Here is a 27,982-nt window from a genome sequence, read left to right as displayed (position 1 = left end):
GGCAGCAACGAAGTTATGAAGTTCATGTTGGTATAACTCATCCCCTGATGAAGGGAGGACCCCTCCCGAGAGGCTTGGGAGGAGCACCTGCTCGGCTGCTCTACCTTGGCTGCACAACGCTCCTTGGTGGAGCGCGCACGGGCAGCTTCCAGCTCCACTGGCGTCCCGGAATAGGGTCTTGCCACTCTAGCACGCCGATGGGCCACGTCGGCACTCTCTAGTAGACTTTTTCTGAAATAAATGTTTTTTACCACCACCACCACCCCTCCCGAAACTGTTGGGAAATATATTTATCCTTGTTGACAACGCTCTTGTTGTGCCATATCCCATACCTTCACGAAGACTAAATGGCCTATTGAATTATTACTCCCACTATCATCATCATCATCAGCCTGACTACGTCCACTGCAGGACAAAGGCCTCTCCCATGTTCCGCCAGTTAACCCGGTCCTGTGCTTGCTGCTGCCAATTTATACCCGCAAACTTCTTAATCTCATCTGCCCACCTAATCTTCTGTCTCCCCCTAACCCACTTCCCTTCTCTGGGAATCCAGTTAGTTACCCTTAATGACCAGCGGTTATCCTGTCTACGCGCTACGTTCCCGGCCCATGTCCATTTCCTCTTCTTCATTTCAACTATGATATCCTAAACCCCCGTTTGTCCCCTAATCCACTCTGGTCTCTTCTTATCTCTTAAGGTTACACCTACCATTTTTCTTTCCATTGCTCACTGCGTCGTCCTCAATTTAAGCTGAACCCTCTTTGTAAGTCTCCAGGTTTCTGCTCCGTAGCTAAGTACCGGCAAGATACAGCTGTTATATACCTTCCTCTTGAGGGATAGTGGCAATCTACCTGTCATAATTTGAGAGTGCTTGCCGAATGTGCTCCACCCCATTCTTATTCTTCTAGTTACTTCTATGTCGTGGTTAGGCTCTGCGGTTATTACCTGCCCTAAGTAGACATAGTCTTTTACAACTTCAAGTGCACTATTACCTATCTCGAAGCGCTGCTCCTTTCCGAGGTTGTTGTACATTACTTTCGTTTTCTGCAGATTAATTTTAAGACCCACCTTTCTGCTCTCCTTGTCTAACTCCGTAATCATGAGTTGCAATTCGTCCCCTGAGTTACTCAGCAATGCAATGTCATCGGCGAAGCGCAGGTTACTAAGGCATTCTCCATTAACTCTTATCCCTAACTGTTCCCATTCTAGGCTTCTGAAAACCTCTTGTAAGCACGCGGTAAATAGCATTGGGGAGATTGTGTCCCCCTGCCTTACACCCTTCTTGATTGGTATTCTGTTGCTTTCTTTATGAACCACTATGCTAGCAGTTGATCCCCTGTAGATTTCTTCCAGGATGTCTATATATGCTTCGCCGACGCCCTGATTCCGCAGTGCCTGCGCGACTGCTGATATTTCTACTGAATCAAACGCCTTCTCGTAATCTATGAAGGCTATGTATAGTGGTTGGTTGTATTCTGAGCATTTCTCTATTACCTGATTGATAGTATGAATGTGGTCGGTTGGTGAGTAGCCTGTTCGAAATCCTGCTTGTTCCTTTGGCTGATTGAATTCTAATGTTTTCTTTACTCTGTTAGCAATTACCTCTGTAAATAGCTTGTATATGTGACGCTATGATGACTGGGCGATGTGGCCTGGCTCATACGCTATGTTTATTCTACTGTCACTCCTTCCTTCTCTGCTTCTACCAACCGTCGCTACCTTCTTACGTCACATGATTCCCCCTCCCCGGAAAGAATGCGCGAGCTACAATCTAGAAAGCATGAACAAATGGAGTCTTATAATAAAAAAATAATGCCAGAAAATGCAGTAGTTCCATGCCACACGGCGGTTCCATGCACTTGCACAAAATGTTCACAGGAAAGGCAGTCCGGTGATATCTAGGAGACCTCAGGTGGGCGAGGTTGCCTGTTGCGTTCTGGAGAGGATAACCATGCCTTCAGCGTTAAAAATGATGATGGCACAACCTGGTTAGTATGGAAGAACGAACAAAGTTGGGAGTCCTTGTAGCGTTGGAAGGTCGGATGTCTCATGCGTTGGATTCTGAGTCGTGGCTGCGACAGACGCTTTGCTTCTAAAATGCGTGCTTCTTGACGGATTGTGACGGCGGGATGCCTGCGGGCTGGCGGTATGCAAGAAGTGCTTCCGCATCTTTCTTGGCGTTTTCCGTGGTGTTGCGGTCTGTGTAACTGCAGGCGCAGGGAGCGTCTCTGGCGACTTTTCTCTGTGCGAGAAAATTTGACGTCTTGGAATACTTTTTGGGTTAGAGATCTTATTTTCCGCTGTTTTTCAATTGGTGAGTATGCTTCCGTTGAATTTTGCAATCGTCGATGCCTTCGTTGCAGTCTATTTTGTTGTCGCATGAGGTTGCGCGCTTGGCTATGCTTGCTTTGCTGATGATGCTCAGGAGATGGCTGTAGTGGCAAGCCTTCCGGAATGGGACATTCATTTAATTTGAGGTTTGACGCGTCCTGTAGACAGCTGATGCATGGTGAACAGGTTTCTTGCTTATCGGGCATGGTTGGTGGTGTGCCATCATTGCTAGCCTGCTCTTCAGAGGCTTCTGTGACGTGGTTGATTAAGGACGCTTCTGAAAGACAACTGTGTACGAGGTTTGATGTATGATTTGCTTCTGAATTGGTTCGATTCTTGGATTGGTGACCACTGCATGAGGGTACCACATGTGACGTCGCATCACCAGGTTGAAATAGCAAACTTTGGCAAGTCTGCGGTGCCGTGGAAATGAACTCTTGCGACAAAAAAACATTCAGAGTTGACAGATAGTTCATCAGGGGCTTCTTCTTCGCGACTCACTATGAGTGGTTCTTGCGCCTGGTAGCATGCGACGTTCGATGCGTCTGAGCCTTCTGTGTTTGGAGTTTCTGGTGGCTGCGCACTGGGTGGCAACACCGCAACAAGGGTAGTTCGGTAAGGCTTGAGTTGTGAATGGCCCTCTTTCTGTGCAACTAACGATGCGAGCTGTTCTGGCGCATGAATCTGGGTGGTAAGTCCAGGGCTTGGCGTAGCATCGTCCGAGCTCCGCAGCTCTATCCCGACCATTGTGAGCGTGCTAGATGTGAGATGGACATTCTGAGTCACGAAAGAGCCAAGCGATGGAAAACCAGGAGGCGGGCCAAGTCTGCGAGATGGGGAGTAAGCTGCTCTATTGCGTGAAGACTGATTTTCACTCTTTAAGTCATCTTGGCGTTGTTTGGTATTTTCCCCATGTGTTAGCTGGTCTACCATGAACAAGGCATCCTTATGACACGAATAGTGACCGTTAGGAGCCTTTGAAGAGCTGCGTCGTAGAAAACCAGGTGGTGGACCATGTATGCGAGACGAAGCATGAAAGGCATCAGTAGGGTGAGTGACATCTCGTGTCGTATGTTAGTGCCACGACTTTGAAAATGCCGACTTTCGTGAAGAGAAACCTGGTGGAACGCCACGTTTCTTGAATAAGCGTGGACTGTGACGGCCGAGAGTGGTTGTATGCAGATGGTCGGTAATGAGGAAGTCTTGGTCATAGTCATTGAATCGGGTAATCATCTCGTCTTTGATTTTTTGCCATGACTTATCGTTCTCGAATATGTGAATTAGGTAAAATTTGAATGCCTCACCGGTGACGTAGTCGTTGTCCTCCTAGGCGATGATTCGGTAGTCAATGTACGGTCAGGGGGTCTTCTGGGAACTGTCTGGGGAACTGCATCGATGATGAGTGACTGATGAAGGGGCAGGCAGGTCTCCATCCTGCCGACTCGTGTGACGCTATGATGACTGGGCGACGTGGCCTGGCTCATACGCCATGTTTATTCTACTGTCACTTCTTCCTTCTCTGCTTCTACCAACCGTCGCTACCTTCTTACGTCACATATACTACAGAGAGCAAGCTGATCGGCCTGTAATTCTTCAAGTCCTTGTCATCTCCTTTCTTATGTATTAAGATGATGTTAGCGTTCTTCCAAGACTCTGGTACCCTTCCCGTCAGGAGACACCTCGTAAACAGGGTGGCTAGTTTTTCTAACACAATCTGTCCTCCATCTTTCAGCAGATATGATGTTACCTGATCCTCACCAGCAGCTTTGCCTCTTTGCATGCTCTCCAAAGCTTTTCTGACTTCTTCTATCATTACTGGTGGGGTGTCATCTGGGTTACTGCTAGTTCTTATAGTATTAAGGTCGTGGTTGTCTCGGCTGCTGTACAGGTCTCTGTAAAACTCCTCCGCTATTTTAACTATCCTATCCATATTGGTAGTTATTTTGCCTTCTTTGTCCCTTAGTGCATACATCCGACTTTTGCCTATCCCAAGTTTCCTCTTCACTGCTTTGACCGCTTCTTCCGTTTTTCAGAGCGTGTTCCATTCTCTCCATGTTATACTTTCTTACATCGCATACTTTACGTCTATTAATCAACTTCGAAAGCTCTGCCAGTTCTATTTTGTCTGTTGTACTTGACACTTTCATGATTTGACGCTTTTTAATTAGGTTCTTCGCTTCCTGTGAAAGCTTGCCAGTGTCCTGTCTAACTACCCTGCCTCCAACTTCCACTGCACACTCCGTAATGATACTCGTCAGATTATCATTCATTGTATCTACGCTAAGGTTGGTTTCCTCACTAAGAGCCGAGTACCTGTTCTGCAGCGACACTCTGAATTCCTGTACTTTCCCTCTCAGTGCTAGCTCATTGATTGGCTTCTTGCGTATTAGTTTCTGTCGTTCCTTCTTTAAGTCTAGGCGAATTCGAGACCGTACCATTCTATGGTCACTGCATCGTACCTTGCCAACCAGTTCCACATCCTGCACGATTCCTGGGTGTGCAGTCATTATGAAGTCTATTTCGTTCTTATTTTCGCCATTAGGGCTCCTCCATGTCCACTTGCGGTTTTCTCGTTTTCGGTAGAAGGTATTCTAAATTCGCAAATTATTGCGTTCTGAGAATTCTACTAGTAGCTCTCCTCTGGCGTTTCTAGTGCCGATGCCATAATCTCCTACTGCCTGGTCTCCAGCCTGCTTCTTCCCTACCTTTGCATTAAAGTCGCCCATCACTATAGTATACTGTGTTTTTACCTTACTCATTGCCGATTCCACGTCTTCATAGAAGCTTTCAACTGAAGCGTCATCATGGCTGGATGTAGGCGCGTAAGCCTGTACTACCTTCATCTTGTATCTTTTATTCTGTTTAGATACAATACCTACCACCCTTTCATTAATGCTATAGTATTCCTCTATGTTGCCAGCTGTGTTTCTGTGAATTAGGAACCCCACTCCCAGTTCTCTTCTGTCTGCCAAGCCCCGATAGCAAAGGACGTGCCCATTCTGTAGCACAGTATAGGCCTCATCTGTCCTCCTGACCTCACTGAGCCCTATTATATCCCATTTAACACCCTCTAGCTCCTCGAATAGTACAGCTAGACTTCCCTCACTAGATAAGGTTCTAGCGTTAAACGTTGCCAAGTTGAGGTTCCAATGGCGGCCTGTAGTCCAGAGATTCTTAGCACCCTCTGCTGCATTGCTAAGAATCACACACTATATATATATATATATATATATATATATATATATATATATATATATATATATATATATATATATATATATATATATATATATAATAATGAGATCTAACTGACAAAAATGCCAAGGAATGTGTAGAGGAAGTTATTAGAACCAATGTAATCTAAATAAGAAGAAAGAAAAGTGGGTGAAAAAATAACTTGCCGTGAGCAGGTTGCCGTGAGCAAATAACTTTCCGTGCCTGCTCACGGCAAGTTATTTTTTACCCACTTTTTTTTTCCTATTTACATTACATTAGTTTTAATAACTTCCGCTATACATTCATTGGCATTATTGTCTGTTATATCTCATTAATATTGTGTCAAAACACGGAAACACGAGCCCTTAGGTATACGCTCCTTTCCTATATATATATATATATATATATATATATATATATATATATATATATATATATATATATATATATATATATATATATATATATATATATATATATTATGAGACCACGTCCGGTACGGCAGTAACCAGGTTATCTCTTTAATCTAGGTGCACGAGCCAAAAAGACCCAGCCTGCGTGACATACGATGATGATTACTACAATTGTTTTGTCAAACAGATGAAGATGAAGTACGTAGTCAGCGCTCACACTATTTTTCCCCCTTTGCGAAAGAGGGCAGCAAGTTAGAAAGGGTTGGTACGCCGAATATATTGTCACGTAAGAGTGAGGGTAGCCCGAAGTCAGGAGACCGGGAGGTTAGTAGAAATAGAAGGAGGTCCGTTTATTTGGCGGACTTGCGACCACTAAAAAAAAAAACAGACGCGCCGGCTTAGCGGGCGGCGAACAGCGCGTTTGACGGCCGTCGGGGAACAGAATGACCCACTGGAACCTCAAGGCGCGTTCAGCATCCGAGATACAGTCGCCAGGGTGTCTACCAACCTGGAAAACCTGGAAAACCTGGAAAAGTCAGGGAATTTGAACACGCCTGGAAAAGTCAGGGAAAAGTCAGGGAAGTTCTGAAAAATCCGGCCAGGTCATGGAAACTGACTGTAGTCTTTCAGATCGTCACGAAAATATTCATTAGCATTAATCAAAGCTTTAAAAATCGCTCCTTAAACCACACAGAACAGCTAAGCAGAAGCATAGTTAAAAAAAAGCAGTGCATAGCTGGCGCTTCTACTTTCCGAGTACAACGTTACTCACGCGCATAAAATTGTGCATGTTTGTCTTGGCCGCAATCTCGGCTCGGCTTGAGGGTTTTCTGGTTAGGCTGGAAGTGCCATCAGCAGAGGGCAAGGTGCACAGAATATGCGAGTCGTAATTATTTTTTTACTGAAATGTGTAGTTTACAGGTGCGTAAATTGGACTGGGATACAAAAACAGTAGTAGAGCAAATATGGTAATCCAGATCGGATCCAATCCAATCCAATCCACATATCAAGATGCCTGGGCTGCAGCCATATTGCCATTCTTCTTGTGATTCCGTGAGCATGCAGTGAGTTGCTATGCCTCTTGCGAAGAAGTGTTCGTTTAACCCTGATTGGGTGAACGTGGAAATATCCGAGCACGCCTCATGGATTAGAGCAGTGCCGAACGATACAAGTAAGGCTCACTGTGCAGCATGCCAGAAGACTTTCTCGCTTAGCAATATGGGCATCGCTGCTGTCTCCAGTCACGCTGTGAGCAAGAAACACCTAACTGCTGTGAGCATTGTGCAAAGTGCTTCCCAGACAAACATCCGCGCGTTTTTCGGTGCTGGACCCAACTTGCCGTGTTCCATGACTGCTACGACTACGAGTGAATGTGTATTGACTGTGCCAAGCACGAGTGCTGAAAGCGTGCCTGCTAAACCGGTGGCCGTCGCGCCTGACGGGAAGGCATCCTTAAATGGGTTTCTGGTCAAAAAATGTGTCACGAAAGCAGAAGTTGTTTGGTGTCTGAACACTATAGCGACCCATGGATCGTTTCGTTCAGCAGCAGCGTCAGCGGCGCTTTTTCCCATCATGTTCCCCATGTGCGACGTCGCGAAGAAGTTGCAACTTGGTAAGGACAAAGTTGGCTATACAATTTGTTACGGTATAGCCCCGTACTTCCGAAACAGGCTGCTATCAAAGCTGCATAGTGTCGCACACGTGGTCGTGGCTTTTGACGAGTCCCTGAACAAAATTGCTCAGAAAGAGCAAATGGACGTTTTGATCAGGTTTTGGGACCCAGCTGACGACGTTGTCAAAACCCGCTACCTGACGTCCTGTTTTTTAGGACACACTCGCGCAGAAGATTTAGCTGCCGCTTTCAAAAAGGCCACTGAGAACATTGAGCCGGCAAAAATACTTCAACTTTCGATGGATAGTCCAAACGTCAATTTGAAGTCGTTGAAGCAAGAGTTTTCTGCGTCTGATGGAAATCAGAATGTTGTGGACATTGGAAGCTGCGGACTGCACGTTGTAAGTGGTGCATTTAAAACAGGCCACAATGTGACAAAGTGGAACACAGTAGTGTTTCTTAGAAGCTTGCACAATTTGTTCAAAAACGTCCCTGCACGCCGAGCCGACTATGTCAATTTCACAGGGAGCATACTGTTTCCGCTAAAGTTTTGCTCAGTGCGCTGGCTGGAAAATGGCAAGGCTCTTGCTAGGGCACTGCAAGTCCTCCCAAATGTGGTCAAATATGTTGAGCGTGTCAAGAAAGAAAAGAAACTTCCAGCGTGTGGCAGCTATGCTCATGTCGAGACGGCTGTGAAAGACGAGATGCTGCCAGTAAAGCTGGCCTTTATGCTTTCAGTTTCAGAAGAATTGGAGCCATTTTTGGCTGAGTTTCAGACAGAAAAGCCGATGCTACCTTTTCTTGCAACAGCACTGGACGGCCTGTTGCGGTCACTGCTGGGACGAATCGTGCTAAAGGAAAAGCTGGATGCTGCAGGCACGTTTCCAAACTGATAAAAATTGATCTGGAGAACCCAAACAACATCATTGGTATAGCTGCCTTTGACATAGGCCTTGCCGCCAAAAGTGAGTTGCGAAAGATCACTAAACCATCTCACACTGCGGTGGTAAGTGTCAAAAAAGAATGCATCTTATTTATTAAGGCCTGTTCAGCAAAGATAATCGAAAGATCACCTCTGAAATACAAGCTGACAAGGGGGGCCAGTTGCTTAAACCTAGCAGTTTGTGCCGCTTCTGTGGAAGCTGGCCAGAAGCAGCTAAACATTGCACTTGAAGTACTTATAGAGCATGGGCGCCTTACAGGCCTACAAGGAGAGAGAGCAAGTAGATCATATGTACAAGTGTGCTCGAACAGCACTGCACAAGTGCGTTTGCGAAAATTTGATCGTGCAAGAGAGCGCTTGGAGAAGCTGTGGGTGGAACTCTGTGCAAGTTCTCATGAAGAGCTACTGCTGTTTGTGGAGATTGTGCTGTGCCTTTCACATGGAAATTCTTCCGTGGAGCGGGGATTTTCAGTGAACAAGGAATGTCTTGTGGAAAATATGAAGGAGGAGTCACTTGTAGCACAAAGGTTAGTGTACGATGAGGTGTCTGCAGCAGGTGGTGTTGCAGAAGTTGACGTAACAGACAAGATGATAGACATGGTTCGAAGTTCCAACATCAAATGGAAGGAAGACCTGGAAAGGAAAAAGAAGGAACGGTTGGACGTATTGGATGCTGAAAGGAAAAAGAAGAGGACTGCGGCTCTTGTGAAAGAGCTTGAATCAAAGAAGCAAAAACTGATGGAAGACGCACAGCTTCAGGTCTCCATGCTGCAGCAAGAGATTGAATCCTTGAAACAGTGAAGGCATTGCCGATGCAAGTAAACAAGCTTTTCTGTTTGTCGAGGGACAATTATTGTGTCTTTGAATATTTTATTTATTGTAAAAAATGCTTTCAGACAAGGGAATGCAATAAAGCAGCATGGTTTCCATTTTATATGAGCGCCTCATAATTTCTTTTTACCGCTCAGGAGTTTGTTTTCCAGTGCGCAGTTTCTTCCAAGCAGACGTACCGGTCATGGAATTTGCTTGAAATGGTCATGGAAAACCTGGAAAAGTCAGGGAATTTGGAAAAATGTAATTGGTAGACACCCTGAGTCGCCGTAGCGTCTGGCGCTACGGCGACTCCTCGCGGCATTGCTCCCCGCCTCAATGTAAGCATCGACCCGATGCTTTGTTTAAAATAAAACCAAAACAAAAGGACAGCCTGTGCGAAAGTAAATGCAAATAAGCACGAATCACGCACACATAAACAAAACAAGAGATGCAAACAGGGAGCCTCCTTTAGCGCGCATGATAGGGCTTCAAACGGGCGACGTGAACCACTTCTTGTCGTGCGCGGCGTCGTTGGGATGAGCTAGCCCCATCAGGGACCACTTCATAGTCCACTTCACCCACTTGACGGATGACTTTGTATGGGCCGAAATAACGGCGCATGAGTTTTTCGCTTAATCCTCGGTTGCAAACGGGCGTCCAAACCCAGACTTTGTCACCTGGCCTGTATGGTAAATCGCGTCTCCGCAGGTTGTAGCGTCTTGCGTCATTTCGCTGTTGGTCTTTTATGCGCAGACGAGCAAGCTGCCGGGCTTCTTCTGCGCGCTGAATGTAGGCGGCCACGTCTAGGTTGTTTTCATCGGTGACATTAGGCAGCATGGCGTCCAGGGTAGTAACGGCATCCCTCCCATGGACGAGATTAAATGGTGTCATTTTAGTGGTCTCCTGCACCGCGGTGTTGTAGGCGAAGACCACATAAGGCAGAATTAAGTCCCAGGTCTTGTGTTCTGTGTCCACGTACATAGCGAGCATATCGGCAATGGTCTTGTTCAAGCGTTCCGTGAGACCATTTGTCTGCGGATGGTACGCAGTTGTTCTTCGGTGATCTGTATGACTGTAATGTAAGATTGCCTGAGTAAGATCAGCCGTAAACGCCGTTCCCCTGTCTATTATTAGTACCTCAGATGCGCCATGACGGAGGAGAATTGATTCGACAAAAGTTTGGCAAATTCTACGGCTGTGCCGTTCAGAAGGGCCTTAGCTTCAGCGTATAGGGTAAGGTAATCAGTGGCCACTATGATCCACTTGTTACCGGATGTTGACGTGGGAAAAGGTCCAAGCAGGTCCATATCAATCTGTTGGAATGGTCTCGATGGGGGTTCAATTGGCTTGAGAAATCGAGCTGGTTTTGTTGGAGGTCTCTTCCGGCGCTGACATTCACGGCAACTTTTGACGTACCAAGCAACATCTGAGGAGAGGCGGGGCCAGTAGTATCGTTCTTGAATTCTGTGGAGCGTGCGTGTAAAACCGAGGTGGCCTGCAGTGGGTTCGTCGTGTAACGCTTGTAAAATTTCTTCTCTGAGGCTGCTTGGGACGACAAGAAGGTAAGCTGCCTTATTCGGTGCGAAGTTCTTTTTAACTACCACCCCGTTTTGCACACAGAAGGAGGATATCCCAGGCTTGAACAGTGCAGGCGGTATAGAGGCCTTTCCTTCGATGTAGTTGATCAACTGTTGTAGAATCGGGTCTGAGCGCTGCTGTAATGCAAAGGTGCTGCTGCTGATAGGTCCAAGAAAGGCATCGTCGTCTTCATGGCTTGGTGGTGCGCCGACAGGGGCTCTTGAGAGGCAGTCTGCGTCGGAGTGCTTACGACCAGATGTGTAGACTACCTTCACGTCAAACTCCTGAAGCCGTAGGCTCCATCGAGCGAGGCAGCCAAAAGTGTCTTTCAAACTGGCCAACCAGCACAACGCATGATGGTCCGTTATGACCTTGAAGGGTCTGCCATACAAGTATGGGCGGAATTTCGAGGTGGCCCATACTATCGCAAGACACTCCTTCTCAGACGTGGAATAGTTCACTTCCGCTTTCGACAGTGAGCGGCTTGCATACGCGATGACGCGCTCGCAGCCCTTGTGCTTCTGAACGAGAACGGCACCTAAGCCGACGCTGCTGGCGTCTGTATGTATCTCAGTTTCGGCATTTTTATCAAAGTGACCCAGCACAGGCGGCGACTGTAAACGTTGTTGAAGTTCTTTGAATGCCTCACGTTGCTCAGCTTTCCATTCGAAAGTGGCGTCCGACTTGGTGAGCTGCGTCAAAGGGTCAGCAATGTGTGAGAAGTTCTTGACGAAGCGCCGGTAATAGGCGCACAGTCCTAAGAATCGGCGCACTGCTCTCTTATCTTGCGGCTGAGGAAACTGTGCGATAGCGGCTGTCTTCTCGGGATCTGGTCTTACGCCATCTTTGCTTATAACATGGCCAAGGAACCGTTGTTTTTCATAGGCAAAATGGCATTTTTCTTGCTTCAGTGTCAGCCCTGATGACTTAATTGCGTCCAGTACCGTCCGGAGCCTTTTCAGGTCGTCGCTAAAGTTGGAGGCGAAGACGACCACATCGTCCAGGTATACGAGACATATTTGCCACTTGAGGCCTGCCAGTGCTGTGTCCATTAGACGCTGGAAGGTTGCTGGAGCGGAACAAAGTCCAAATGGCATCACTTTGAACTCATACAATCCATCCGGCGTGATGAAGGCGGTCTTTTCTCGGTCTCTTTCATCAACCTGAATTTGCCAATACCCTGTCTTCAGATCAATGGACGAGAAGTACCTTGCATCACTAAGACGATCTAGGGTATCGTCGATCCTTGGTAAAGGGTACACGTCCTTCTTGGTTACACTATTCAACCGTCGGTAATCGACGCAAAACCGAAGACTTCCGTCTTTCTTTTTGACAAGAACGACTGGTGCCGCCCATGGGCTTTTCGATGGCTGAATTACATCGTTGTGTAACATTTTCTCAACTTGCTCTCGGATGGCCTCACGTTCACTTGCCGACACACGATAAGAGCTTTGATGAAGAGGGTGGATGTCTGCTTGTGTTATGATTCGATGCTTTGCCAGAGAAGTGTGTCGGACCTGTGAAGAAGTGGCGAAACAGTCGTCATAACGTCGCAGGAGGTTCTGGCGCAGTTGCTGCTTGCATTGAGGCAAGGAAGGGTTAATGTCGAATGACAGCTGCGAGTTGTGGGTCTGTGGGGTGATGGTCGCTGGATTCGAAAGGGCGAGGGTGTCACTGACTTCCACGATTTCATCGAGAAAGGCAATGGTCGTGCCTTTGGCCAGGTGATGGTGTTCTTGGCTGAAATTTGTTAGCAGCACTGGGCCCTGTCCATTCCGGAAGTCCGCAATGCCTCTTGCGATTGCGATATCACGGCCAAACAAAAGCTGTATGTTACCTTCGACGACGTCATGAGCATTTTCGGCAGTACCAGTGGTTACGGAGATTAGGGTCGTTGATCGGGGTGGGCACTCAAGTCATTCTCGAGCACACGGAGGGCTGCGCGATTATGTGTTGCCGAGTATGAATTTATGGCTTTATCCGAGGATAGTTTGATGGATCTGGACGCCAGGTCAATAACTGCGTCATGTTGAGTCAGTCAAGAAGTCCATGCCGAGAATGACGTCACGGGAGCACTGTGGGAGCACCAAGAAAGTGGCAAGGTATGTGTGACCATCAAATGTCACCCTTGCAGTACATCGCCCCGATGGGGTGAGGAGGTGGCCTCCCGCTGTGCGGATCTGCGGGCCGTCCCAAGCCGTCTTAACCTTCTTCAGTTGTACTGTCAATGGCCCGCTGATGACCGAGTAGTCAGCTCCTGTGTCAATCCAGGCAGTTACCGGGTGGCCGTCGATAGATACTTCAAAATCGGCGGCACGTGGGCTGGAGTTGCGCGTTGGTTTTGGGTTCGGGTCACAGCTTCGTCTCGTTGCTTTGTTTTGCTTCTTCTCGCGGCTTGGGTTGTTGTGCGTTGTCGTCGTCGTAGATGATGTGCTGTCGTCATATATGGTCGTCGGTGGAGGGTCTTCGGCTTTTCCTCTTGAAGCAACCTCACCTCCAAAGGTTGCTGGTTTTTGTTTCCCCTACGGGGGCTTGGGGACCTTCTTCGTTCGTTGTTGCTGCGGTTCGGTGACGTGAGGCGTGGGGATGGCGGTGATGGAGAACGGCTGGGCAAGTACTCTGTATGGCGCAAGTAGTCTTCGATTGCCGGATGTCGTTGTCCAGGGCGTGGCCGTGGTGCCTGAGATGAGAAGCCATGCAGTCCCATCCGCCTGTAGGGGCAGTGTCGAAGAATGTGGCCGGCCTCACCGCAGTGAAAGCATAGGGGACGGTCGTCGGGAGTTCTCTAGGTGTCGCATTTTCTTTGGCTCGGGCGTCTCTCGTATGTAGGGTGGGCGGGTAAGGGCAGACGGCTACTTGGGGCTGCAGCGTACCGTCGAGGACTGGCTCGTTTCGTCGGGGTGGCCTAGTGTTCACTGCAGCGGCGTAAGTCATTGCTTCGGCCTCTGTTCGAGTCGTCGCTGATGAAGAGCCAAGCGCCTGCTGGACTTCATCACGCACTATGTCCAAGAGAGATGCTCCTTGGGGGGGCTGGGGGGTAGGAGGTAGCAATCGGCATAGTTCTTCTTTAACCATTTCTCGAATAGCTTCCCGCAGATCGTTGGTGGTTAGCCCACCTCGAATCGGTTCCGAGTAGAGCGAGCTGAGCTGAAACGGGCGGTTGTATTGCCGAGTCCGGGCGTCCTGGGTTCTTTCTATGGTGTGCGCTTCTTCAGTAAATTCGGCGACTGTTTTAGGAGGGTTCCTTATTAGACCGGCGAAAAGCGACTCCTTCACCCCTCGCATTAGGTATCCGACCTTTTTGTCTTCGGTCATGTCTTGGTCCGCTCGCCTAAAAAGACGTTTCATTTTTTCGACGTACACGTTTAGGGTCTCATTGGGCTGTTGGGTCCTCGATTCTAGCAGTAGCTGGGCCCTTTCTTTTTGCATGATGCTGGTGAAGGTCCTGAGCAACTCATTCTTCAGAAATTCCCAGATGGTCAGTGTGGTCTCATGGTTTTCATACCACGTTTTGGCGGGGCCGTCCAGGGAAAAGTAAACGTATCGCAGCTTCATTTCTTCATTCCACCTGTTTATGGTAGCCACGCGCTCGAATTGGTCGAGCCATTCTTCTGGGTTTTCAGCGGCATAACCATGGAAAGTTGGGGGCACCCGCGGCTGCTGCAGCATGACAGGGGTGGGTGATTGCGGGGTGCTCGTGGTGGCTGTGGAAGCGTCCTTTCGTGGTCGCGTGTGGTTCGGTAGTGGTCCCAGCTCAGGTGGCAGGTTTCGGAGGCGGCGACTGCTTCGAGTATCTGTGTCTTCAGCGTCCTCGTTCTCTGCAGTGGCTGTTTTAAGGTCGTTTTTGTGCATACCCAGCACCTCCACCAGATGTCACGTAAGAGTGAGGGTAGCCCGAAGTCAGGAGACCGGGAGGTTAGTAGAAATAGAAGGAGGTCCATTTATTTGGCGGACTTGCGCCCACTAAAAGAAAACAGACGCGCCGGCTTAGCGGGTGGCGAACAGCGCGTTCGACGGCCGTCGGGGAACAGAATGACCCACTGGAACGCAAGGCGCGTTCACCATCCGAGATACAGTCGCTGTAGCGTCTGGCGCCACGGCGACTCCTCGCGGCAATATGGTTTGTGTCGAGAGACGTGGACGATCTCCGTGTGGTGGTGACGACGATCAGGAGCCGCGTTGACAGGAGCAACGCGATAGTTGACTTCGGATGTTCGTTCCAGAACGGTTTATGGACCAAGATATAGGTAAAGGAATTTGTTTCAGAGCCCAGGTGCACGAACAGGTGTCCACAAAAGGACTTTGTCGCCTGGGCGGAATAGAACAGCTCGGCGCTTTGCATCAATGTCGATTTTTCTCTTGTCCTGATTGGTAGCGGTGTTGGTGCTAGCGATTTCACGGCAGCAGGCGATGCGAGCGGCGAACTCTTCCGGGAGAGATGAAGATGGAATGGAAGATGTGGACAAAAAAGGCGGTGTCCAGAACAAAAGTCGGTACACGGCCATAAACGAGAAAAAAGGGGCTGTAATTCGTCGTACGCTGTATAGCAGTATTATATGCGAACGTGACGAAAGGAAGTATAGTGTCCCAGTTTTTGTGATCCGGTTGAACGTACATGGAGATCATGTCGGACAAAGTTCGGTGAAAACGCTCAGTCAGACCATTAGTTTCTGGGTGATACGCTGATGTGGTCTTGTGGATCGTGTTAGAGGCCTGGAGGACTTCAGCAAGGACGTGTGAAAGAAATGTCTTGCCACGGTCACTAAGAAGCACACGCGGTGCGCCATGTCCTAAAATAATGGCGCGAAGAAAAAAATCGGCGACTTCAGAGGTAGCACCAGATGGAAGAGCTGCCGTCTTCGCGTAGCGAGTAAGGTGGTCCATGGCAGTAACAATCTAACGGTGACCGGCTGGCGTAAGCGGCAGAGGTCCATGTAAGTCTGTGCCCACAAATTCAAAGGGAGTGGACGAACATGGCAGCGGTTGCAATAGTCCCGCGGAAAGACACGTGGCTCGTTTGTGGTGCTGGCATGACGCATAGGAAGCGACGTACTTGGCGACAGAAGTGGAGAGGCCAGGCCAAAAGCAGCGAGTCTTGAGGCGGTCGTAAGTCTTGTGGGACCCTAAGTGGTAAGCTGTCGCGACATCATGAAACGCCTGTAAGACTTCCAGACGAAGTGAGCAAGGAATGACGGGAACCCATTGGTTGCGGAGAGGATGGTAAATTTGCCGACATAATTTTTCACCTTAAAGCTTGAAATGAGCAAGTTGTCATCTTAGGCGGCTGTTTTGGAGCACGTGATAAGCCAGTGAGCCGATCGATGATTGTGGGGCAGTAGGTATCGGCATGTTGGATCGAAGTGAGATCTGTGGACGAAAGAAGGTCCACCGAGGCAATGAACTCTTTCGAACTAGCAGCTGTCTGCTTAGTGACTGGTGGGCGGTGACAAGGTACTCGGCTGCTGACCCGCAGGGCGCGGGTTCAAATCCCGGCTGCGGCGGCTGCATTTCTGATGGAGGCGGAAATGTTGTAGGCCCGTGTCCTCAGATTTGGGTGCACGTTAAAGAACCCCAGGTGGTCAAAATTTCCGGAGCCCTCCACTACGGCGTCTCTCATAATCATATGGTGGTTTTGGGACGTTAAAACCCCACATATCATCGGTGGGCGGTGACAAACAAATGGAAATTTACACTTTGGCGTTTTGCGAGAGCGGGCAACGTGATAAAGCGTCGGCATCTTGGTGCTGTCGACCCGGCCTATATGTGACGCTGTAGTCATACTCTTGCAATCGTAGTATAGCACTCTAAAACACGGTTTCGAAAACACAGCGCGGTTTATTAATGCATCTCCGCCATTGTTCCAACTACTTCTTCTTTCTCCTCAGCAGACTACCCACTACTAGCTTATGTCCCAAGTGTGTCGTGCCAGAAGAAGAAAAGTATGCCACAGATAGGCCCCCCTCCTGCAGACAAGTGGCCGTGGGCACCTGAACAAAAAAAAATAAATAAATAAGACGGAGCTTGTCAGAATGGGTGCCGGCTTGATCCTTTCAATGCTGACTGTGTCTTCATGCCCATTACGCAGGATTGTAAAATAATGTTCAAGACGCTTGATGACTGGGAAAGGACCGTCATAGCGAGGCTGAAGAGCACGGCGAGACGCATCGACACAAACAAAAACGTGTGAAGAAGTCTGTAGGTTTGCCGGCAGAAAAACGTCGTTTTTAGTGTGAGCTGAAGTTGGTGATGGGCGCAAGTTTTGCATGAAGATCCGCAGACGCTGGACGAAAGAAGATGGATCCGAAACACTCTGCATTGTAACGAGGCTGACGAGGTCACCAGGCAAACGGAGTGTGCAGCCATAAACTGTCTCATCTACAGAGCAGGCAAGTTCTGGCCGAAGTGTTGAACGCAGGCCGAGAAGCACAATGGGGAGGTGTGATACCCAATCTTCGGCGTGAGGCTGCGAAGCGAGTGCTGCTTTTAGATGACGGTGGAGTCTCTCCTCTAAGCCATTTGATGCTGGATGGTATGCAGTTGTGCGAATACGCTCACAACCAAGTAGAGATGTCACAGAGGTGAAAAGCGCTGACTCAAACTGTCTGCCTCAATCAGTAGTCACCGTTGATGGTACATCGAAACAGCTAATCCAGGTAGCAAAAAAGGTACGAGCAACTGTTTCTGCCGTGATGTCAAGCATTGGAGCTGCTTCAGGCCACCTAGTGTACCTGTCAGTACACGTAAGCAAATACGTATTTCCCTGACATGGAGGTAATGGCCCGACAATGTCCAAATGAATGGTGTCAAAACGTCAAAACGTGCATCAGGGAGAGGGAATTTTCCCCGTGGAGGCTTGGTGTGCCGTTGCACCTTGGTACGCTGACATGCCCTGCAAGTTCGAACACAGTCACGAATGTTAGCGCATGTGCGCGACCAGACATAGAGTTCAGTGACCAGATGTTGCGTAGCTCTTACGCCTGGATGGCAGATGAAGCGGAGGGTGTCAAAAACAGCACGACAAAGCTGTGAACGAACATAGATACGAGTGCAGTTGTGTGAAACATCGCACCAGAGCGTAACGTCGTCGTCGGGGAAGTTGACTTGTTCCTGTCGGAGGGAAGTAGAGGATAGGAGTCGTGGAAGCTCATCGTCTAATGCCTGTGCCTCCGCGAGCGAGGACAATGAAATGTCGGTGGTGCCTGTCGTGGCATCGATGGTAATACGACTGAGAGCGTCCGCTGCACTGTTAAAGCTGCCTTTTACATAACGTATGTCTGTGGTGAATTCAGAAATGAAAGCAAGGTGTCGCCCCGCCGTGGTGGTGTAATAGCTAAGGTACTCTGCTGCTGACCAGCAGGTCGCGGGTTCGAATCCCGGCTGCGGCGGCTGCATTTCAGTTGGAGGCGGAAATGTTGTAGGCCCGTGTGCTCAGATTTGGGTGCACGTTAAAGAACCCCAGGTGGTCAAAATTTCCGGAGTCCTCCACTACGGCGTCTCTCATAATCATATGGTGGTTTTGGGATGTTAAACCCCACAAATCATCATCAAGACGAGCGACATGTACCAGCTGGGTCCGGTTTGACCGACGGCCAGCTCATGTCAGCCGTGCTACCACGTATGTCAAATCACTCAAGCAATCAACAATGACGAATGGGCCACTGTAATAGGCCCCGTGTACGTTGTGGCGTCCACAACCACATAAACTCTCCTTTGCAGCATGCAACAGACTGATGGCGGCTGCCATAGCTTTTCTTCGATCGGTGTTGCAAAGCCAGAGTACAAAGATGAGCAATACGCCGGGCTTCTTCGGCTAGGCAGAGTGTCTTGGAGACAGAGTAGTCGCTATGGAAGTCAAATGGTAGAATAGTATCGATGCAGCTTAATGGTGAACGTGCGTAAAGGAAGTAAAAAGGTCTGTAATAGGTTGTCTCATGTTTGGCCATGTTATACACATATGTAATGAAGGGGAGAACGTCATCCCAGTTCTTGTGGTCAGATGGTACGTACATGACCAACATGTTAGTCAGAGTTCTGTTCGTACGTTCTACCAGCCCATTCATCTGAGCGTGATAAGGGGATAAATGGCAGAACTGCAAATTGAACAAACGAACCAGTTCTTCGACCGCGTCTGCAACGAACTGACGACCGCGATCACAAATGATCACTCAGGAAAGGCCATGCCGAAGAATGATGAATCTAAGCAAAAACATGGCCATGCACCCCGCTGTCGAAGATGGTATTGCCGCAGTTTCTGCGTAACGAGTCAGATGGTCGTCGCATACTATCACCCATTGATTGTAGTTAGACGAGCGTGGAAATGGGCCCAAAAGATCGCTACAGTAAAAGCTTTTTTTATCCGGACCTCGTTAACTCGGAAATTCGGTTAACTCGGACTCGCGGTGCGGTCCCGGCAGAACTGTGTATATTTCAGTGAGGTCAAATGCATATTAATTCGGAGGGATTTAGCCACGCACCGGTTGTATCGTGTTAGCTGCCTGCGCATGCGCCTTTTTGTATCTGCCTTTTGCTTATCACTGTTCTGTACCGCTTGGCTGCGATAATGCAGCTGCCCCACGATATATACCGGCACGCTGCCACAAATAAAAGTTTTTCTTCATTGTTGCTTCAAGGTTGCGTGTTTACTGCTGGACACCAGAACATGGTGTCAGAAGTAGGATCGCGTTCGCCAAAGCAGTGACAACAGGCAGAGGGGCGTCACCGTGCATCTTCATGATGGAACTGCTGAAGCCACCCCAGCCATTGGTGCTCTCGGGAAGTACAGCAAAGAACTGGAGCCTTTTCAAGCAGAGGTTCGAGCTGATCCTGCAGGCCACGGAGCCGTCGAAAGAACCGAGGTTGGAGGCAGCCAAGACAGCACTCCTGCTCAGCGTTGCCGGAGAGGACGCCCTAGAGGTATTCAACAACTTTGCCTTCTTTGAGAACGAAAGCAAGGAAGACTACGCAACTGTTACGAGCAAGTTTGAGGCGTACTGTCAACAGCAGCAGAACGAAGTATACGAGCGTTATGTTTTCCGCTCAAGAACGCAAGCAGAGGGGGAGCCCTTTGAGCATTTCGCCCGGGACTTAAGGCGGCTTGCACGAAGCTGCAATTTCGGCCTTGAGTGACTCCATGGTCAGGGACCAGATTGTTTTTGGAACAGTTAATCCGAAATTGCGCGAGAAAATGCTCAAAGTTAAAGATCTCACGCTACAAAAAGCGGAAGACATTTGTAAGGCCGACAAAGTATGCGCTGAGCAAAATAATGCCTGGGCTGGTACAGAGAAGGAAGTAGCGCCGATCAAGATGCACCGGCAGGCCAAATGTGCAGCGTGTGAACAATATTCCGAAGGTGCCGAGGAATGTAGGGTGGAACCTGAGAAAGCAATTGCACATGTTAAGGCACGCAGACAATTCAGGTGTTCCCGGTGCCATCGTTCCCACGAGCGTGGAAAATGCCCAGCCTTTGGCAAAACTTGTTTTCTGTGCCGGGGCGCTAACCACTTTGCTTCCTGCTGCAAGAAAGGGCCTCAAGTCAGTGAAGTACGCGACGAGCAAGATTACTTTGACATCCTCGATGTCAACGTTGGCAGCAAAGCTGATTGGCTGATCAATGCAACAGTGGCTTCCAAACAAGTGTCTCTTAAGGTTGACACAGGCTCACAAGCCAACTTGCTGCCTCAGTCTGTGTTCCAAAGCCTAAAATCGAAGTCCAGGTTACGGGAAAGCTCCTCTGTTCTGCGCTCATACAGTGGCGACGCTATCAAGCATATCGGTGTTACTACGCTACAAGTTGTCGCGAACAGCCACACCGGTTACTTCGACTTCTTCATTCTTAAGAAGAGCACCCAGGCCATCCTGGGGCTGTCGGCGAGTGAAGCTTTAGGACTGGTCTCTCGTACTGTCGACGTAGTGAATACAAGCAGCACCATCCAAGCGATGACAGAATTTCCCGAGTTGTTTCAGGGCATCGGCTGTCTAAAACGCCAGTACCACATGATTCTGCGGGGGGATGCAACCCCGGTGGTCCAACCGGTACGACGGGTGCCCCAGGCGCTGCTCCAGCCCTTGCGAGAGGAACTGGACCGCATGGAGCATGAAGGCATCGTGGTCAAAGTCAGCGAATCGACGGATTGGGTGAGCCCCTTTGTCGCCGCGAGAAAAAAAGGATGGTAAACTGCGTGTCTGCATTGACCCCAGGCGCATCAAGGAGTGCCTAAAAAGAGAGCGCTATCAAATGCCAAAAAGAGAGGACATTGAGGCTGAGCTGGCCGGTGCCAAGTTTTTCTCTCGCCTCGACGTGCAATCTGGATTTCATCAAATTCCTCTAGATAAGGCTACTTCGAAGGTGTGCACGATTGGCACGCCGTTTGGGCGCTACCGTTTCCTAAGGCTGCCTTTTGGTATAGCTTCGGCACCTGAGGTTTTTCAAAAAACCATGAATGAAATATTCGACCAGGTCCCAGGAGTGCGAATATATATCGACGATATATTGATATGGGGTAGCACGAGGGAAGAGCACGACGCCCGCCTCCGCACAGCCTTGCAGTTGGCCAAGAGCGCCGGCCTAACGCTCAATGCTGCTAAGTGCAAATTCGGGGTCACCGAAATCGACTTCTTGGGCGACGTGATAAGCCAAGACGGGATCAGACCTAACCCCGCAATGACAACACCATTAAGCGAGATGCCGCCACCAGTTGACAAAGCCGGCATCCACAGATTGCTAGGGGTGGTCAACTATTTTGGTAAATACATACCGTATCTGGCGCAAAGAACGACGCTCCTGCGAAGCCTCCTTAAGAAAGACACCACCTTCGAATGGTCTGAGAACCATGCCCGCGAATGGAAATCTGTTTGCGCTTTACTTAGCACTGCACCGTTGCTAGCCATTTTCGATCCTCCTAGGGAAACAAAGGTCGTTGCAGATGCTTCGAAAAACGGCATCGGTGCGGCTCTCCTTCAGCGTTATGACGACAATTGGCGGCCGGTAGCCTACGCGTTTCGCACAATGACCGAGACTGAGCAACGATACGCACAAATCGAAAAAGAAGCAATGGCGATCACTTTTGGGAGCGAGAAGTTTTTTCACTTCGTATACGGCCGCAAATTAGTCATTGAGACGGACCACGGACCTCTGATAGCAATTGCTTCGAAGGCCATTGGTGACATGCCGCCACGACTTCAGCGGTTTTTTCTGCGTTTGCTCAGATTCGATTATGTTCTTCACTTTGTCCCAGGTAAACAAATGTTCCTGGCTGATATGTTATCTAGATCGTCGCCAGTGGCACCGGGCACTATGGATGACTTCACAGAGGATGTTGACGTTCATGCAGTGAGCGTGTCTTCAGACCTGGTAAGCAAGAAAATGTTTGCTCGTCTAGCTGAAGCAACAACTGCTGACCCAGATTTACGAACTGTGCTGCGCTGCATGAGAAACGGCGAAGAACTACAAGGCTGCTTGAAACCATTCAGCTCAGAGTTGACCGAAGTTCAAGGGATTGTCCTGAAAGGAACAAAGGTCATCATTCCTAAGGCTATGAGAGCTGAAATACTGGGTCGCATTCATGAAGGTCATTTAGGCATAAATAAGTGCAAAGCAAGGGCCCGTCGACTGGTATTCTGGCCCGGCCTGAATGGAGACATCGGAAATCTAGTGAAAAACTGCGCCGTTTGCCAAAAATACGCGTACAGGCAACAAAGTGAACCGGTAGTGCTCAGGCCAACCCCAGAGCATGCCTGGTACAGAATTGGCGTTGACATCTTTATGTACCCCGGGAGCTCCTACCTGTGCGTGTTTGATGCGTTTTCGAACTTTCCTGAAGTCGAAAAGCTGCCGGACACAACGACGGGCACGGTCATAAATAAACTTAGCTCAATCTTTTCTAGATATGGAATTCCCTTAGAAGTCTGCACTGATAACGGCCCCCAGTTCGCATCCCATGAATTCTCTTTGTTTGCCTCCAGATATGACTTCACGTACGTGACTTCCAGTCCAAGATTCCCGCGGTCAAACGGGCTCGCAGAAAAAGGAGTTCAAATTGTTAAAAGGATCATGAAGAAGACTCGAGAAAGGAAGGAGGACTTCTGGCTTGGTCTACTCAGCTATCGCTCGACGCCACTGGACGAAGGCCGATCTCCAGGAGAATTGCTGCAGGGCAGGAAATTGCGCAGTCGGCTGCCCGAATTCAGACCGTGCTCTGGACGCCAGGACTTCAGGCGTCAGTCGCGCCAACCGAAGTCGTCGAGAGGGAAACCCCTGCCAGAACTCAACAAAGATGCAGTCGTAAGAGTTCGTGGGGATACATGGGATCGCAAGGCTCGTGTTTTGGATAAGGTGGCGCCAAGGTCTTATCGCGTCTTCACAGAAGACAGTCGGGTGCTTCGACGGAATCGGCAACACCTTCTCGCCACACGTGAATCTTTCCAGAGGGACGAAGCGGAGGACTCATCCACCGACGAAGACATGTTCCAGGAAAATTCATGGTCGCCGTCAGTGGTACAACCTGCGTCAACAGGAAGTTCGCCGGAGTCGACGACGTCAACCCCAACGCTAGAACACCAACCAAGGAAGTCCGCCCGGCAAAGGCGAAAACCCAGCCGCCTTGGTTACGACGAGAACTTCAACCAAGTCACGTGTATCTTGATGTCAAAGCTCTAGCTGTCGTACGGAGAGAGATGTATCATGTTAGCTGCCTGCGCATGCGCCATTTTGTATTTGCCTTTTGCTTATCACTGTTCTGTACCGCTTGGCTGCGATAATGCAGCTGCCCCACGATATATACCGGCACGCTGCCACAAATAAAAGTTTTTCTTCATTGTTGCTTCAAGGCTGCGTGTTTACTGCTGGACACCGGAACAGAACTGTGTATATTTCAGAACTGTGTATATTTCAGTGAGGTCAAATGCTCATTAATTCGGAGGGATTTAGCCGCGCACGGGTTATCTTGGACAACTCCGGAGAGGGCTATCGGGGCTCCAGAGTTGCCGATCTCGGCGACTTGGAGGCTCGAGCACTGCTTGCCGTAACCGATGGCTGAACCGGAGTTTCGGAGAAACCGAAACCGAGCGAACTGCAGCAGAATATGACAATGATGATGAATGAGGGGGAAGTGGCTAGGTGGCGCTAGTCACCACCCGGCGAAAGCGCTTGGGCCACCGGCACATCCAATGTCTACTAACAGCTGCTCGCTACACCCATGCTACCCCTACTGGTGTACTACTTCATGTCTTGGTTGTTTGTGTTGTGACTTCGCGTGTTGTGGCTGTGTTTGTGCGCGTTGTCGCTGCCGTCGCGCTTCATGGCGACCGTCACAGGGGTTAAGCGGCCACAGCAGCCAGCAAATGATCTTGAAAGAAAGGTTATGATATTGAAAGACGTGATGAGCCGACGCGACGTCGTCGCACCGTGCAGGAGGCCGCCGAAGCCCTCGCTGTCCTCGAGGAGTTCTGCGTTTGTTCTCGCGACATTGAGCGTGCGCACCACCACTTGATGGGATTAAATAAGATCGTTCTGTCAGAAATTCTGTCGGCGAGGCAGGCAAAAATAACGCACTTTTTTAAGAAATAAGGCTTTGTCTGTGCCGTGTTTGTTTTCCTTTTGTTTTCATGGTCCGTTCGATAATTCAGGATTCGGTTAACTCGGACATTTTCTCCGGTCCCGTGAGATCCGAGTTAACCAGCTTTTACTGTATCAACTTGATCAAATGGTAGATGAGAAGGTGGCAGTAGATGGAGAAGACCTGGTGTAGGAGCCGCAGGCTGATTTTAGCATTGGCATTGTTCGCAACTTGCGACATAGTGCTTGACTATGTCCCGCATTCTGAGCCAGTAAAAGCGCTCTTGTGTCCTATTTAAAGTTCTGATGAACCCCAAATGACCAGCTGTCGCATCGTCATGCATGGCTTTCAGTATGTCGAATTGTAGACTCTGTGGTACGACTAGAAGGAAGCGTGCGCCTTTAGCCGAATAATTTGTCCTGTATAGAAGGCCGTCACGGACACAAAAACGGGCGGTGGCTCGAAGACGCGATGTCGCGACAGGTTATGGCTCCAAGCAAATATCAGCCTCTTGTTCTTTGCTGAAAGTAATCAAGTCTGGGAATGTGAAAGAAATGGAGACGAAACAGTCATCAAAACTGTCTTCTTCACACTCAGTCGTCTTCAGGGGAAAGCGGTAGAGGGAGTCGGCATCTGCGTGGCGGCGTCCAGACTAGAACCAGATGACAGTCATACTCCTGAAGTCGGAGAGCCCAACGTGCCAGTCGACTAGTCGGGTCACGAAGATTCAGCAGCCAGCATAAAGCGTGATAGTGAACCGAGGACCATAAATATAAGGTCAAAATTTGTGTACCGGAAGAGCAGCTGCCAAGCATTCTTGTTCTGCTACGGTATAGTTGTGTTCAGCTTTGTTGAAAGAGTGACTGGCATAAGCCACTACAGGCTCATCTCCTTGATGACGCTGCACAAGTACAGCACCGATGCCGATGCCACTAGTATCAGCATGCACTTCCGTAGGCAAGGACGCATCGAAGTGACGCAGTATGTGCCCCGACGTTAGCAGAAACTTTAGCTGGCGGAACGCACCGTCGCAAGCTGAAGTCCAGTTGAAAGGGACGTCCTTTTAAAGAAGACATGTTGCTGGATGCACCACATCGGCGAACCTCGGAATGAAAGGGCGAAAATACCAGCATAGGCCCAAGAAGCTCCTCAATTCTCACGCCAATTTGGTGGTTCGAAAGAGCTGACGGCTTCGATTTTTCATAGGTCTGACCTTACTCCATTTTTGTCAACGAGATGTCCAAGTACTAATGTCTCCGTTTCACCAAAACGACATTTTTTAGAGTTTAGGATCAAGCCGGCCTTTTGTAGGCAATCCAAAACAAGACTGAGACGTCTTTTATGCTCATTCAGTATGCTGCCAAAAATCACCACATCACCTAGGTAGCACAAATTTTCCATTTATGTCCTTGAAGTATTGTGTCCATAAATCGTTCGAATGTTGCCGGTGCATTACAAAGACCAAACGGCATAACATTGAATTCATAAAGGCCGTCAGGTGTTATAAAGGTTGTTTTCTCTTTGTCGTTTGGGTGCATGGGTATTTGCCATTACTCTGATCACAAATCCAGTGACGAAAAGTAGGCAGCGGAATGCAGGCTATCAATGACGTCATCAATTCTAGGAAGTGGATACACATCTTTTTTGGTGACTGTATCAAGTTTTCTATAGTCAACGCAAAAGCGCCTTGATCCATCGCTCTTCCTTACTAAGATTACAGGCGCTGCCCATGAACTAGATGACTCTTGGACAACACCTTTCCGCAACATATCGATGACCTGTTCAGCTATCAGTGCCCTCTCTGTCGACGACACGCGGTAAGGTTTTTAACGAACGGGGTGTGCAGATCTGGTGTCAATTTTGTGATGAGCACGAGAACACGGTAGTGAAGTTTCCGTGTCACCTTGTGTGAAATTGAACACTGAAAGATGTGCCATAAGGACTTGTGCAAGAGCATGGCGTTCATGTGAGGATAGCGACTTGCTGATCATTCTTAAGATCTGTTCTTCAGAACTGCTTCTCTGGGGGTCGCTTGTTTCAGACTGCTGCTCTTCGCCTAAAATGGTGATAGTGCCGTACATGATTTCGTCGAAATCGACAAGCTTCATATCACGCGGAAGAACAGCAGGCACCGAAGAACTATTGAAAGCCCATAAGCTTGAGGCGCCGTTCACAACTGTCACAAGAGAACGAGGCACAAGTACATTTTTCTTTACTTGACCCGTCGCAAGTGGTTGAATTTGCGCGTCAAACGGTGAAAGGTCGGCAATAGCAAGATTAAAGGAACACATTATAAAGACCACGGCGCTAAAAGAGAATCATTTGACACGATGAAACTGTTTTTCTTCGGTAAAGATGTCTCGGCAAGCGTAGACAAAAGCGTGTTATTCACCGTAATTTCGCCTGTGCCACAATTAACGGGAGCACCACAATTCTGAAGAAAGTGGATCCCGAGAATCACATCATGAGTGCACCGCGGTAATACCGAAAATTCCGTGACAAAATATTCAGTGCCAAACAAAACACTTGCAACACAAATACTTAGAGGAACGAGGCACTCTCCGCTGACACCACGAAACGTCACACCACCATTCCACGAGAACATTACCTTCCGACCAAGCTTTTCCTTGAATGGGACACTCATTATAGAAACCGTAGCACCAGCATCCACTAACGCAGTTGCAGGCAGACTATCAATTAACACACACACTTTGTTTTGGGACAACATAATAGAAAGAGGAGCAGTTTGCAGGGACGGAGACCGGCCCGGCGATCTCACCTCCATCGGCCGTGCTGGCTAGTTTCACAACGGAGGCGGTGGTGTAGAATGTCGCCATGGGGATGGTGAACGGCGTGAGCGACTGGCTGTTGGCATCAGGCTGCGGTCTGATGCTGGCGAATCACTCCTCCTGTTGGAATGGCAGAAGGAATTCCTGGGTGGCGAGTCTGTAGCCTTTGTTGCACGATGTTCTGCTGGCCAATGATCATCGTTGACGCCTTCAAGGCTAGGCCATGGTTGACGCCTTGAAGTTAGTGGTGGGCTATACCTCGTCTGGCGGCGACGATGACAAAAACGAGAGATGTGTTTTATCGCACCGCAGCTATAGCAAACAGGTGAAGGGTGACCGACGTTGTAGATTTCGGGATAAGCCGCCCTCAGACGCTGCGAGTAGTAGATACGATCTTCCAAGTGTCGCTTCGTGGTCGTACCCCGATAAGGGCGTTCGTCATGCATCACGTTGTCAGGAAACGTACGGTGGTGCTGTTGTAGGGGATTGGTTCGATTGTCTGCAACGCCTGGCATGGCTGATAGCGAAGAAACTGCTGGCGCAGCTTCGTGAGGTTGATTAAAGACGCAACCGAACTCTTCGGCCTATACCGCGTTCATTGATTTGCTGTGTCGCTCGAGTTCCTTACGGACAGTTTGCCTCACAGTGGTCGCAAGGTCTCGATGAATACTGTAGCTTTCCTCAATGCCTGCCACCGTCGCAACATTCGCAAACCTACCGAACTTTGCCGTGA

The 27,982-nt window shown here is 49.1% G+C and overlaps 2 protein-coding genes across 17 annotated transcripts in view; one reads left to right on the top strand and one right to left on the bottom strand.

The window, feature by feature from the left end:
• Positions 1 to 27,982, top strand: part of Gcat (Glycine C-acetyltransferase) — a 367,236-nt gene that overhangs the window by 121,652 nt on the left and 217,602 nt on the right. The window lies entirely within an intron of this gene.
• LOC119178211 (uncharacterized) overlaps positions 1 to 27,982 on the bottom strand; it is a 241,075-nt gene that overhangs the window by 185,077 nt on the left and 28,016 nt on the right. The window contains exon 1 of one of the 9 annotated variants that reach the window (XM_075891550.1): positions 6,733 to 6,872. The exons of the other annotated variants lie outside the window; for them this stretch is intronic. Coding sequence (XP_075747665.1) covers positions 6,733 to 6,750 — 18 coding nt within the window. The 5' untranslated portion in view covers positions 6,751 to 6,872. Of the gene's footprint in view, positions 1 to 6,732; positions 6,873 to 27,982 lie in introns of those variants that run through there. 9 annotated transcript variants of the gene reach the window in all.

This window comes from Rhipicephalus microplus, chromosome 1, assembly GCF_043290135.1.
Source record: "Rhipicephalus microplus isolate Deutch F79 chromosome 1, USDA_Rmic, whole genome shotgun sequence".
In the NCBI taxonomy this organism is placed as follows: Eukaryota; Metazoa; Arthropoda; class Arachnida; order Ixodida; family Ixodidae; genus Rhipicephalus; species Rhipicephalus microplus.
Note: the sequence above shows the minus strand (reverse complement) of the source record. Positions and strands in the feature narration are given on the sequence as shown.